The following is a 15458-nucleotide window of genomic DNA, read 5'->3' on the forward strand; positions in this document are numbered from 1 at the left end:
AGCAAAGCCACCTGAAAAAACAAAAATGGAAATTCACAATCAAAACTAAAGGAACAGAATATCACAACATTGAACTTTCAACACATAAATCAGATATACGTCAGCCCAGACTTTTTTCTTCTTGCCTACATATAAAGGGTCAACATATGAATTGATTATAAACTGCAGAGATCATATGATCTCAAAGATACACTGTTTTCTTATTCTGGTCCATCATTGTGGATGCTGTTGATGTTTTTGTTGCTGCTACTACTCAAACTAATCCAAAAATTAATGGAAAGAAAATTTAGAAATTAAGAGGCTACATTTTACTTTCTATCAAGGATATTTCATTGCTTAATTCTTCTTTTCATTATCAACAAATATGCATTTCGATCTATTCACAGCTTAAATCATAGACCATGTTTTTGGGCTTCATCCAAATCATAGAAAAACAATATTATATATATATAGATATATTTTTTTTATATTGAAGGCAATTTCAGGCTGTCTTACATGGTCAATACTTTAACCTTGATCAAACCAACTCCTGCTAGGAATTCTTTCTATTAGATCCACTTGCTAACCTTTTTTTTTTTTTTTTCAAACTACATGTTATATGCATTTATCATCAAGTAACTATCATATGAAGAAATCAGATTTTTTTTTAGTAAGTAAAGATTTTACTAAAACAGAGCACACCTAGTACACCAGAACTGGAAATATACAAAAGAAGTGCAACAAAGTTATGATAAAAGTGCACAAGGTGCAAAATGGTCACTCAAGAAGCAACATGTGCACTTTAAAAAATGCAACCAAAATAAGAATATGAACATGGATGATAGAGAATACAAGTAAGGATGAGGTTTAGTCATCTCAATAATAAGAACATATTCAATGAACCAAAATGCAACAACATCTAGAAGCATTTCAATACAAACTAAAGGTGAAAGAAGATCAGAATGACAACCAAAGAGAAAATCCACTGAAGCAGCATGAAAAGATAAATGGTTAATAATACAACTAAGAGAGAATCAGCTAAATAACTAAAGAGGTCAATCTCACAAAAGATTTACTTTCTTTGGTGAACTTATCAGCTATTTGAGTCACAAATTTAAATACCTAGTACAAGATATATACAAAAGGTTCTGATTATCCAAAAATGCTTCTTGGTAAAAATTAAAAACCAGGAAATCACTTTCTTTCACATTTTGGTAAGTTTGAAAATAACTACACGAGAAAGAATCAGGAAGTACCTTTAATCGATTAAGAAGACTTTTCCAATAAAGATAGTACCCTTCATATGAAATTGGAAAGAAGGTATGTATCACAAGTATGAATAGAGATATGCCCTGCATAAGAAAGCAGAAACTAATGAAACTTGCAAAAGATTGTCTCTATAATACATCAAACCAAGGAAACTAGTGGTACAAAAAAACTAAGCTGAGATGCTCAAATAAACCTTAGGGATCTAGCAACATGCCCAAAATTAAACATTTTGTAGTTCGAGTACAAGATTTATGTACCACCTCAACACCATGTATCATTTCTAAGACTAACTAGACTATAAATAACATAAATCCTTGACATGCTATGTATTCAATCAACACCTTCTAACACTAGACCTAATATGATCGAATAACCAAAAAAAGCCCCCCTAGAAAACATCATTAATAGGTTATTAGTATTTGATAATGATCACCTACCCACAATCCAACATCAATTAACAAAGATACAACAAATGGCCATGCTCTTTATTTATTTTTTCTTTTCTGTGCTTAACCAAACTACATACCCTTCTCATAATGGGTCAAACCTGAGACTTCTAATCCAAGACAAACAAAGGATTTTGCTCCTTTAAGACAGATTTTTAAACAGGTCTTACTTACTACCATTATCAAAGAAACTTTCAACAATTCATCATAATCTTTTTCAAAAGATCAAAATTTCACTTGTAATTTTCTTATCAAGTCCAATGACCATCAACTCAAATGGAACTTCCTTCTCTTAGAAGTTTGGCTGGAAAGTTGTGGCTGGACAGTGATGTCATGGATTCAAAACCTATTGAGCGTATTTAACTCACCAATCAAAATATAAATCTTATCAAAAAATGAAATTTTAATTGCAATGCTTTTTGGAACATGAACAAACTATAAATTCATATTAAACATTGAAGTTTCTTATCCATATAGTAGCTATGTAGGACAGATACTTAAATTTGCATCAGTTACAAATATCCAACACAATTTGCATCACTTATAAATATCCAACAATTCCCCAAAATCTTTTTTTTACTTTTAAATAATGAATTTTATTGAGATCAAACTGATAGAGTCACCCAAGTATACAAGTGTATAAAATTAGGGGCCATACAATCAAGCATGCAAATTACAAAGATCTATCAAATCACAAACCAAACATAGAGAATAACTACATACTACTAACATCCAATCCAACAAGGTTTTAAAGAAAAATTATTTAAGATTCAACAAAGTTCTCTCAGAATCCTCAAAGCTCTGGTTATTCCTATCCCTCCAAAGGCACTACGTCAAACAATGGGGGGTAGCCATCCAAATATAACCATTTTTATGACAACCAAAATCCTTAAAATCTTGTCAATTAAATATCTAAATCTCATTCCAATCACAAATAAAAGGGACCCTTCTCATAATGGGTCAAACCTGAGACTTCTAATCCAAGACAAACAAAGGATTTTGCTCCTTTAAGACAGATTTTTAAACAGGTCTTACTTACTACCATTATCAAAGAAACTTTCAACAATTCATCATAATCTTTTTCAAAAGATCAAAATTTCACTTGTAATTTTCTTATCAAGTCCAATGACCATCAACTCAAATGGAACTTCCTTCTCTTAGAAGTTTGGCTGGAAAGTTGTGGCTGGACAGTGATGTCATGGATTCAAAACCTATTGAGCGTATTTAACTCACCAATCAAAATATAAATCTTATCAAAAAATGAAATTTTAATTGCAATGCTTTTTGGAACATGAACAAACTATAAATTCATATTAAACATTGAAGTTTCTTATCCATATAGTAGCTATGTAGGACAGATACTTAAATTTGCATCAGTTACAAATATCCAACACAATTTGCATCACTTATAAATATCCAACAATTCCCCAAAATCTTTTTTTTACTTTTAAATAATGAATTTTATTGAGATCAAACTGATAGAGTCACCCAAGTATACAAGTGTATAAAATTAGGGGCCATACAATCAAGCATGCAAATTACAAAGATCTATCAAATCACAAACCAAACATAGAGAATAACTACATACTACTAACATCCAATCCAACAAGGTTTTAAAGAAAAATTATTTAAGATTCAACAAAGTTCTCTCAGAATCCTCAAAGCTCTGGTTATTCCTATCCCTCCAAAGGCACTACGTCAAACAATGGGGGGTAGCCATCCAAATATAACCATTTTTATGACAACCAAAATCCTTAAAATCTTGTCAATTAAATATCTAAATCTCATTCCAATCACAAATAAAAGGGTGCACTTGAAGTGAAGGATTTTAGGCCTACTAATTTGGAGAGTAGTATTTATAAAATTCTGGTCAAAGTTTGGGCAAATAGATTTGAGGGGGTAATGGGAGATATGGTGTCTAACACTCAAAATGCATGTATTCAAGGAAGATAAATACTTTACAATATCCTCTTCTTTTTATAAAAAAAAAAAATTCGACAGTTACAACAGGAGAGGGAGGATTTAAATCCTGGATGTCTCCATTGGAAATACTTGACACTACCCTGATAGCAAATGAATGTTTAAATAGTCATTTGAAATCTGGCAATCTATGGGTTTTGTGCAAATTGATCTGAAAAAGAATTATGACCATGCCAATTGGGATTTTTTGATTTATTTGTTACAAAGATGTGGCTTTGGGGGGAAAAAGAGGAAGTATATAGCATTTTGTATTTCCACATTCAAATTTCTTATCCTAGTGAATGGAACCCCTAGTGGTTTTTCAATAGCAATGGTGGCTTATGTCAAGGAGATCCCCTTTCCTGTTATTGTTTGTGGTGGTTGAGGCATGAGAAGGATGTTAGCAAAAGCTGTGTCAAGGGGATGTTTGAATGTCTTTACTATTAATAATATGAGACATAAATGGTGATATCCCATCTCCTTTTCATTAACAATACACTTATCTTCTGCAATGTAAAGTCAATCCAGCATTGCTATTTAAGATGCGTCCTCATTTGCTTCAAGGCAGTTTCAGGCTTGAGGATCAATTTAAGTAAATCTGAAAATGTGCCAATTGGAGAGGTAATGAATGTCAAGGAATTGACAATTAATTTCGGATTACATGTCTCATCCATTCTGATGAAATACTTTTGCCTTTGGGATCTCACTTCAAGGCACATATGTGATTTCATTATAGATAAAATGCGCAAGAGATTGACTATCCAGAAGAAATCTTACTTATCAAAAGGGGGGAGACTCTTTCTAATCAAAAGTACGTTATCTAGCCATCCAACTTATTTCTTATATTTATTCCCATTGTCTGTAGGAGTTACAAAACGGTTGAATAAAAAATTCAGAAGGATTTTTTTTAGGGTGGGATAGGTGAGGATTCAATATTCTAAAATGTGGCCCCAACTTACTATGTGTCTATTAATTTCCTAAACACGGGTTCATCCTGGTTTATTTAAATTATATAATAAATATTACCCCACGAATAATAAATGTATGTTGATACCACACATTCCTGATGCAACCAACAAATAGTTCAAGAAAAAAACAAGAGTAAATATCAAAATATTCTAGAATTATGATCTGGTTTTGATGTGCAGCCTTTTGGATCCTTTCACAGGCTACTTTAGTTATTAGTGACTGTATTAGAGTATTAAGTTTAGGGTAAATTTCACAAACCACCCCTAAGATTTGGGTTAATTCCAATTAGGTTAAAGACATTTCGAAATTGACCAATTTAGCCCATAAAAACTATTTTGTCCCTAAATATTACTAAACATCGTAAACCTCCGTTAGTTTCTCTCTCTTCTCTCTGTCCCTCAGTGTTACCCTTCCCTCGCTCTCTCTCCTCAGATCAGCCATAACCACTCCTCAGATTAGCCACAACCACTCAGATTAACTACAATAAGAGCCACAACACAATTTTACCACCCATACCAAAACCCAGCCAAATCTGCTCCAACAATATCCAAATCCTCCAACACATCAAAACCCAAAACCACCCCCATTGCAAATTCATTCCATATTGGAACCCACCACCACCATCACCGGCCACTAAACCCAGCAACCACCTCTGGCCACAAAACCCAGTGACCACCACCGGCGACAAAACCCACATCAATAAAACCCAAATCCAAAAATTCCAATCACCACTTAGTAACCCACAACCACCTCATTGCAAATCCACCCTAGATCAAAACCCATAACCACCTCCATTTCAAATCCACCACAAATCAGACCCACCACCTTAAACAACCGCCGACCACAAAACCAAAAAAAAAAAAAAAAAAAAACTCAACCCCACGACAGATCGGAATCCACCACCACCAAAATACCCACAACAAACCAGAACCCATCACCGGCAACCAACAACCACCATAATCACGATCCACAACCAACCCAGACCACCAAACCCATGCACCACTGCCGTTGCAGAGAGAAGAAAGAGATAAATGAAAAGGGTGAGTCAGAGAGAGGAGACTGGGTCAGGTTGGAGAGAGAGGCCTGAGTGAAAAGAAGAACAGAGAGCAGAGAGGTTAGGATTAGCAACAAAAAAAAAAAAAAAAAAAAAAGACGGAGAGGTCAGAGGGAAGAAGAACGAGAGAGGTAGAGAGAGAGCAGACCTGTTACGTTTGAGAAAGGAGAAGAAAAAAAGAAGGAAAATGACTAACGGAATAGCTAACGGGGGTTAGGGATTAAAATGTCTTCAGGGACAAAATTGTCTTTTTAGGATTAAATTGGTAAGTTTTAAAATGTTTTGGAGGGTTTGTATTATCACAATCCGTAGGATTGTTTGTGGAATCTAGTTTTTTTTTTTTTTTTTTTTTTTTTTTTTTTTCTGGAATAGGCTGTACTACGGGCCCATTTGTCTAATTATATGTTGAGTCTTTTTCTATTTGATTTAGAAGTACTTAATTACTTTGCTTTGTTATTAGGATTCTTGGCCCTTCTAGAAAAGAGATTATTAGTACTTCGGACTCCTCTCTACAATTGGGTTTGGTAATAGCCTTCTATGTACTATGTACTCAATAAAATTTAGATAAAGCGATTGACTTTAATAAAATTCCAACAGCTAATTATTTTTAAGCCTTGAGGGTGTGATTTCTTAGGAAACTTAGGTGTGGTTATTTATTAGGCTTTATCTATTTTTGTTTCATGTTCTATTCACTATTTTGGCACCAAAAAGATACAAATTCATTCAAGATCCAATATTTTTATTACTTAACCTTACCTACACCTTTAAACATCGAACCCTATTCAAGAACCTTTCAAAATATCATAAATAATCCTAATTTGGTGCAAAATTTTTTAAGATCCTACATCAACAAGAAACTCCAATCATTTCAAATATATAAGGTAACCACTTGGCACAAAGATAGCAAACAGATGCTGAACAGAAGTGGCTTTGTCCTATAAACTAGATTCCTAAATAGTTTTCAAACAATTCCATTTTAAATAATTATTATTAAAATTATATTTTTTTTTTTGCAAATTTTGCCATGCCAATCATGTTCAACCAACTCCAATTGTATTCAAAAGAATAATACAATAGCAGCATATGTCATCAACAGTCTAGAGGTCATAATTCTTCTAAATATCTAACTCTTACCTCATAAATCAGAGACACCTCACCAGTTAAGTAGGGCAACTGCCCAAGAAAGTAGTAATCCCTATCATTGCAAGAATCTGTAGAATAGTTGGTACACCACAAAGGTTTCTGCACAGAGTTTAGAAAGTTCATAATAAATAAATACCTTGACAGGACTACCATGGTTTACCAAAATTAAAGGAAAAAAAAAAAAAAAAAAAAACCAACCTCTAAGAAATTTAGGATTATCATTGCAAAATAATTGAGGGACCAGATGAAATCAAATTGAATAAAAACGAAGTAGGATTTTGCAGCAGTCTGGAAGTTTGATTGATCAAGAATTTGCTCAGGTAAACCAATACCATCTTCAGCCTGCAGAAAGCATTTTCAGCCAAAAACCAATAAAAAGTAATCATTTGTTGGAAAATTTTGAGAATAAGAATATTAAAGAAGTAATGACTGAAAATCTCAAATAACGTTATATAGTTGTTCAGAGAAAGATAAGGTAGACAAGGCTAAAAATTTCTATTTGTTTCTTTCTTGGTTACACAATTTGTAAGCCTTCCAAATATCACAAAATCCAATGTAAAACAAAGGACGCCTTATGAGGATAAAAAAAAATTTTAAAAAGAGATGCACATCAATGAACTTCCTTTGGTTGGTTACACACGTTAACAGAATTATTAAAAAGAAACTTCAGAAATATATCCCTGATTTCATCATGTACTTTAAAGGCTTTCAACAAAATCACGAAAGATTGCAATCATAAAATGGAAGGACAATATTTGAGAAAAGGAAAAAAAAAAACATATATTACCAATGTATAGTAAATGTCAAACGGATTAATGTGCCACCCCTTCTATCATTCTATCACCACACATTACAAGATATTAATTTTTTTTCAAAATCAATTTGAATTCTCATATGACTCTTCTTTTTCATTTTCTTTTATGGTAAAAGCTCAATTTAACTTGTCTTCATGGAAACCTACTTTGAAATTCTAAAGACAAGCCGATTATGAAATAGACTTCAAAAGTCAGTATTAACAAGAAGCATAATGCTATTTATGTCTTATTGGCAAATGCAACCAAGTGTTTGAATGTAATTGAGAACCTAATGTACACCTAAGATACTGTATCTAATTTGTATCCCACTACATATATTATCAACATCACCTAATCACATCTGATTCCTCCTAAATTCCACATCCAAAACAAATAAAATAAGCCTAAACAACTATAACTACAACCATTCATTACATAGTTACATAATTACCAAACACAAAACCCATTATCAAATTCACCATTAGAACACAACTACATTCACCAAAACTCTAATCTTAACACACCCCAAAAAATAAACACTTTCTTAAAAGGGAAAGAAGATGAATTATTGGATACATTAAAAAAGTGAAAAAAAAAAAAAAAAAAAAAAGGTGAAACAAAGAATGAAACGAACCAGATCAACGAGAGCAGCAGCCTTTTCAAAATTCGAGCCGTAAGCAATGGCCCTAGAACGATTATGGTGCTCTCTCTTGCGACCAGCCGCAGTAGCTCTACTGCTTTCTCCGCTTAGCAGAGGCTTCTCCATCTATAAGAGACAAATGAGAACTGAAACCAAAATGACAATTGGTTTCAATTCAAAACAACAAAAGCAGAGAAACCGAGACAGAGACAGAGACAGACAGAGAGAGGTGGTGAAGATAATAAAGGTTTTGATCCGAGACGTAGTGAGACAGATGAATCTTCGTTAAATGTCAAATGTGTGAACTTTCAACTTTGGCTTCTGTGTCGGGTTACGTTGACTGTTGAATCGTGTTCCCATCAGCTACCCCTCATTACTCTGTTTGAATGGCAATGTTTATTGAGCTCAAATTGTGATATGAAGTCACGATTTTGCTGCAAAGTGTGTACGGTTGTGTGTAAAATAATGGGCACTAATATTGAGAACTTGTTTAGTATGTATATTTAAACAGTGGGCATTAATATTGAGGACTTGTTTATTACGTGTATTTAAATAACTTTTTTAATTTTTTTGAAAATATATATGAGTAAAAAAATATGTAAAAATACGTATAATATTGTTTAAAAATTGAAAATATATGTTTAAAATGATGTACCAAACAGTCTCTTAGAGGTCATTTGGTCACTGAGTTTAAACACTAGTGTTCAGTGTTTAAACATTGAACACTAGTGTTTAAAAATAAAAATATGCTTTTGGCAACATATCTGTGTTTAGTGTTGCTTGAAAATTGTTGTTGAAAATATGGTTTAAATATGATGCTTTTTGAAATCACCTATGGCTTCTTTTTAAACAACAAACAATGTTTTTCAAACACCATGTGGACCACCTGATGTGACATATCTGTGTTCAATTCTCTTCCTCAAATCAGACCGTCTAGCCTCATCAAATAAAAAAAATTATTTTGTATAGTGTCAATTTTTTTAAAAATCAAACACACACATACCAAACACATATTTATGTTTTTCGAACACTGAAACATGTTATTTAAACCATGATACCAAACACATTTTTTTTGTTTTATAAACACTAAAACACATTTTTCAACAACACTTTTTAAACCACAGTTTTCACATCTTTTTAAACAACAATTTTTGAACTCTATGACCAAACAGGCCCTTATCCTCTTGAATTACATATTTTTAACATTAGAAAGAAATGAAATTAGTATAAAAAATTTCTTATGGATAATATCCAATTAGTTTCACTTAGTTTTCACTAGCTTATTTGTTAAAAGTGAAACAAAAATTTTAATTTAACTTATTTAAAAAAAAAAAATAGTATTGTTACTTTTTTAGAAGAAATGTGAGATAAAAAGCAAAACTTTGGGAGGTGGAAGCTAAGAGTTTAGGTATCTTTTTAATAAATCTATTATTATGTTACATTATTTCTATTTTTGTTGCCTTACACTAAATTTATTTAACATAAAAACCTAAATATAATTTGACACACTATTTATTTTTAATCATGTGTCATGAATGGTCATCTTTTTTATATAAGATAGAAATTCTATTTTAGTCAAATTTAAGTTTATATGCGTGTGAAACTTTCTCTTGGAAACTTGAATTTCGACCCTTGCCCTCTACACTTCCACAAGAATTTTATATTTGTGGAATGACAATCACGCATGTGGTGTTCATGAATGGTCATTTGTCCACCAAAGAAATTTCTCCAAGCATACTTGTGTAACACTACTATGTTAAAAATAATAATAATAATAATAATGCATTCAAGAATTGCATGCTATGATTAGTTTACTATCAATGAAAGCAATTAAGTAATTAACCATTTCGTGAAAAAAGACAGAGAAATAAAAGAAAAGCAATAATTAACCCAATGGTTTCTTAACATTGAGCTCCCCCTTTCTTTTTATATATTATCAGTTTTGATTGATTCTTGTCAAAAACAGTCTATTCTAACTTCTAATTTTCTAATTTTAACGCTTAGATTATTCTTTCTTATGCTTTTTCCAAAACACTTTTCTTTTCTTTTAGTAATTTAATTCATAGATAACAAACAAAATTAGAATTTACCAAGTGTTATTGGGATTACAGCCTCTTGCTACTTGTGTTAAAAAATAAACAAATTAGAATTAACATTTTCAGTTTTAAATTTTAATATATAAGAAAGCTTGTTTTAAGAAAAATAAGGATATCCTATCTCATTCATAGCATCACTCTTTAAATATAGATAATCTCATAAATCACTATAATGGGTTAAGAAAATAAAACCTCCAAACTTGTTTGGAACTAAAATTTTTCCTATTATTATTATTATTATTATTATTATTATTATTATAGCTACAAGTGAAAGGGAAATTTTGAGTCATCAATATCTCTATTGAAAATACTAGAAAGTGTTGAAGTACAAAACTCGACTTTTTCCTGTTATATTTATACAGTAACCAAAAAAAAATTATCATATCCTTTTTTAATAGAAAATAGAGCTCCACAGAATAGAAAAACTAGAGAGAATAAGAGAATCAAGATTGAAGAAGCTCAGTGATTTTCTGTATGTTTAACAAAATGATATACAAGAGTTTATATAGTTGATTTAACAAAGGAAATCAAAACAACTAACTCTAGACTACCTCCGTAATATGCGGATTAACTATCTACATCCAATCATCACTTTACATGTGTCAATACATAACAAATAACTAATCTGAGACTAAACTACAGGTCGTAGCTGATGTAGTAGTCGTTTAGTGAATTAGTAAGTTCATTCACAAAGCTGCCAATACTATATTTCAATGCTCTGCCTCTCTGCCTGATGCTCTGCCTCTCTGCCTGAGCATATGTCTTCATTTATTCTTCAGCAAACTCATCTTGAACTACTTTCATCTGACTTCTTATCATCTAAACTTTGATATTCCCCCTCAAGATGAGAATCTGAACTGTTCTTTGCATCTGATTTCTGACCATCTAAACTTTGACATTCCCCCTTAAGAGGAGAAACTGAACTGTGGATATTCATGATATTCATTTTGCACAATAAGTATCTCAACTGTTGACTGTTAAGAGCCTTTGTAAGTAAGTCTGCCAGTTGTGTGTGTGTGGGAGTAAAGAACAATCTAATTACATTGTCTTGCACCTTATCTCTGACAACATGGTAGTCTACCTCTATACGTTTGGTTCTTTCATGGAATACGGGATTTTCTCCAATATAAATGGCTGCTTGATTGTCACAAAATAAAAGAGCAGGTTGAGGATGATATATCTCCAAATCCTTCAATAATGCCAGCAGCCAAGTTATTTCATAAACTGTAACAGCCATAGCTCTATATTCTGCCTCAGCAGAAGATCTAGACACTATGGACTGTTTCTTAGACTTCCAAGAGATTAGAGAATCACCCAAAAATATGCAATATCTTGTGGTTGACCTTCTAGTATCTATGCAAGATGCCCAATCAGCATCCGTGTAAGCTTTCAAATGAAAATTTGATGAAGCTGATAGAAAAATCCCTTGACCAGGACAGCCCTTTATGTACTGCAATACCTTGTAAGCAGCATCTAAATGAGGCTTCCTGGCTTGGACTTAAACTGAATTAGCTTGTGAACGGGGTATGCTATATCTGGTCTAGTGATAGTTAGATATAACAACCTTCCCACTAGCCTTCTGTACACTTCAGGATCAGTCAACAATTTTCCTTGAAACTTGCTCAACTTCAAATTTTGTTCCATTGGTATCTTGCTAGGCTTGCAAGCTGACATGCCTGCATCTTTCAAAATCTCTAAGGCATATTTTCGTTGACATAGAGTAATTCCCTTATCTAATCTAGCTATCTCAAGACCAAGAAAATACTTCAAACCTCCAAGATCTTTAAGTTTGAAGTGTTGATCTAAAGAAACTTTAAGCACTTCAACTTCTTGAACATTGTTGCTAGCTATGAGAATGTCATCAACATACACCACCAGTGCTATGAAAGAGTTATTAAACTTCCTTGTAAATAATGAGTAATCAGCCTTTGATTGTTTAAAACCAAGCTGCTTAATAACAGAGCAAAATTTTGCATTCCATTGCCTTGATGCCTGTTTGAGTCCATACAAAGACTTATTTAATTTGCAAACAACATTTCCCCCTTTGCTGTGAAAACCTTGAGGGAGTTGCATATATACTTTCTCATGTAAATCCCCATTTAAGAAAGCATTGTTGACATCTAATTGGACTAAATGCCACCCTTTCACAGCAGAAATGGCAAGAAGAGTCTTCACAGTAGTCAACTTGGCAACTGGTGAGAATGTATCAGTAAAATCCAATCCCTCTTGCTGAGTAAACCCCTTTGCAACTAGTCTTGCTTTATATCTCTCCACAGATCCATCTGCCTTGTATTTCACCCTATAGACCCATTTGCATCCAATAGCCTTTTTGTTAGAAGGTAAAGGGGTAAGAGTCCAAGTATGATTGGAAACCAAGGCTGCAATCTCAGCATTCATGGCCTCTTTCCATTTAGGATCCTTAACAGCCTCATGATAGAATCTTGGTTCAGGAATTGAGGTGATAAGAGAGCAAAAATTGGCATATGAAGAAGATAAATGGGAAGAATCAATGTAATCAGAAAGAGGATATTTAGTACCTGGATTAGTGGAGGAAGAACCTGACTTGTTGTTGAGTGAAGTGGACTGTGAAAGCTCAGTTGAAGTGATGGTGCTGCACTTATAGTCTTGCAAGTATGCAGGAGCTTTGGAAGGCCTAGAAGATCTTCTCAAAGAAGGAATGGAAGCATATGGAACAATTATGTGGCTATGATCAAAAGATAAAGAATCAGGTTCTGCAAAATTGATGTTAGTAGAATCTGATGGGATAGATTCTGGTACTGCAGAATCTGATGGGATAGATTCTGGTACTACAGAATCTGAAATAATAGGTAAGATAGGATCTAAAACTTGGTTAGAAACTGGAGTAGGAGTACAAGTGGAAGAAGGAAGGTCTGAAGAGGAAACAATAGGATCTAGAAACATGGTATCAACTGGAATTGCCACATTAGGACAAATATGAGGAAAAGAAAAAGATGGCTGTGGTGAAGTGACAGAAGAGATAAAAGGAAATACATTTTCATGAAATGAAACATCCCTTGAAATGAATATCTGCCTTGTGACTAAGTTTAACAATTTGTAACCTTTGACACCAAAAGGGTAACCAAGAAAGATACAAGGAATAGATCTAGGAGCAAACTTAGACCTATTGTGAGCAAGTGTAGATGCAAAGCAAAGACAACCAAACACTTTTAAATGATGATAAGAGGGAATTTTGTAATAAAGTTTCTCAAATGGAGTTTTATTGTTTAAAACAGTGCTAGGCAGCCTGTTAATGACATAGACAGCTGTCAAAACACAATCCCCCCAATAACAAAGTGGTATATTAGACCGAAATTTCAATGCTCTAGTAATGTTTAAAATATGTTGATGCTTTCTCTCCACAACTGAATTTTGTTGTGGAGTGGCAACACATGAGTGTTGATGGATAATCCCATGTTGAGCATAAAAGTCTTTGACGAAGAATTCATGAGCATTGTCAGTTCTAATTACTTTGATGTTGGTTTGAAATTGAGTAAAGATCATCTTGTAAAATGATATTAACAAAGGCCTAGTATCTGTTTTAGATTTCATGAGGTAAACCCATGTAGACCTTGTAGCATCATCTACAATTGTAAGAAAGTATTTAAAATCATCATGAGTTGCTTTAGCAAAAGGTCCCCATACATCACAATGTATTAAATCAAAGGCATGCTCAGATATATGATTAGAATTAGGAAATGGCAATCTTTTAAGCTTTACAATTGGACAAACAACACATTCTTTATTTGAATGAACAGAGGATACATCTGATATACAATTTTGAAGTTTGTCATTAGATACATGTCCTAATCTAAGATGCCACAAGTAAGGCTTATTGACATTAGAAGTGTTGGAAACAGAATGAGCAAAAGACTGGAAAACTGACTCTAGGACAGAATTGGCTTCTGAGGCATACTTGCAATTCCCTGAAGTTTGCAGCAGGTATAAGTTATTTTGAAGCTTACCCAATCCAATCACTCTCCAACGGGTAAGGTCCTGTATGAAGCAATAGGTTGAGAGAAAAACCAAGCAATATGACAAGGATTTTGTTAATTTGCTTACTGAAATCAGATTAAAAGAAAAAGCTGGGACACAAATCACATTTTCAAGAATCAAGGTTGGAGTGAGTTGAACTGTGCCTATGTGTGTGACAAGAACTTTTTCACCATTAGGCAAATGTACAAAAGAAGATATTGAACTAGTTATATTTGTGAATAAAGATATGGAATGAATGATGTGATCAGTGGCTCCTGTGTCAAGAACCCAAGTTTCTGCATTATGAGCTGTTTTATTTGAAGGATTCTCAGCAAAAACTAAATTCTTCAAATTAAGATTAATAGAATCCTGGAAAGAGGCACAAGAAATACCTGAGAGAGCTGAATTGGCTGCATGAATAGCATCTTGAGTGTTGGAAGAAGATGCATGGGAGCTCAGCATTGACAATAATTGCTGGCATTGTTCAGGTGTAAAGGGAAAAGAGCTTGATTATGATGCAGCCTCGGATTGACCAGTCTCACCATCAAAGGTCACTTGATTTGCTATAGGAACTCTGCCCTTTTGCTTGTAACCTGGTAGAAATCCCACTAGTTTGTAACATTTTTCCATGAAATGGCCAATTTTGCCACAGTGGCTGCACACGGGTCTGCCCTTGCCTTTGTTCTTCCCACCTTGGTTGAACCCTTGAGTCTTAACTGCAAAAACTGTTGCATCAACTGACACACTTCCATTGAAACCTAAAGCCCTCTGCTTTTCCTCTTGTATCACCAAAGAAAAAGCCTTGTCAATTGAAGGACTTGGTTCCATCATCAAAATCTGAGTTCTGACTTGAGAGAAAGCTTCATTTAAACCATTGAGAAATTGCATCAATGTATCTTGATGATTGAAGAATGTGATTTCATCATTCACTCCACAGACACATTTACCATAAGAACAAGATAGTAAAGGCCTGAGATTAAGCAGTTGATCCCAAGAAGCTTGAAGATTAGTGAAGTATGTAGTCACTGTTGCATCTCCTTGCATAATTGTTGAAATCAACTTCTGAAGCTGTGAAATTCGTGGACCATTGGCTTGGGAGAAACGGTTTCTAAGTGA

The 15458-nt window shown here is 33.4% G+C and overlaps 1 protein-coding gene across 1 annotated transcript in view; it reads right to left on the reverse strand.

Moving 5' to 3' along the window:
• Positions 1-8610, reverse strand: part of LOC112018561 (two pore calcium channel protein 1A) — a 39646-nt gene extending 31036 nt beyond the window's left edge. The window contains exons 1-4 of the mRNA XM_065778486.1: positions 8248-8610; positions 7018-7161; positions 6811-6918; positions 1120-1331 (exon numbers count right to left, since the gene is read on the reverse strand). Of these exons, the coding sequence (XP_065634558.1) occupies positions 1120-1331; positions 6811-6918; positions 7018-7161; positions 8248-8379 (596 nt within the window). The 5' untranslated portion in view covers positions 8380-8610. The remainder of the gene's footprint in view (positions 1-1119; positions 1332-6810; positions 6919-7017; positions 7162-8247) is intronic.
• Positions 8611-15458: the final 6848 nt, after the last annotated feature.

This window comes from Quercus suber, unplaced genomic scaffold (assembly GCF_002906115.3).
Source record: "Quercus suber isolate HL8 unplaced genomic scaffold, Cork oak 2.0 scaffold_184, whole genome shotgun sequence".
In the NCBI taxonomy this organism is placed as follows: Eukaryota; Viridiplantae; Streptophyta; class Magnoliopsida; order Fagales; family Fagaceae; genus Quercus; species Quercus suber.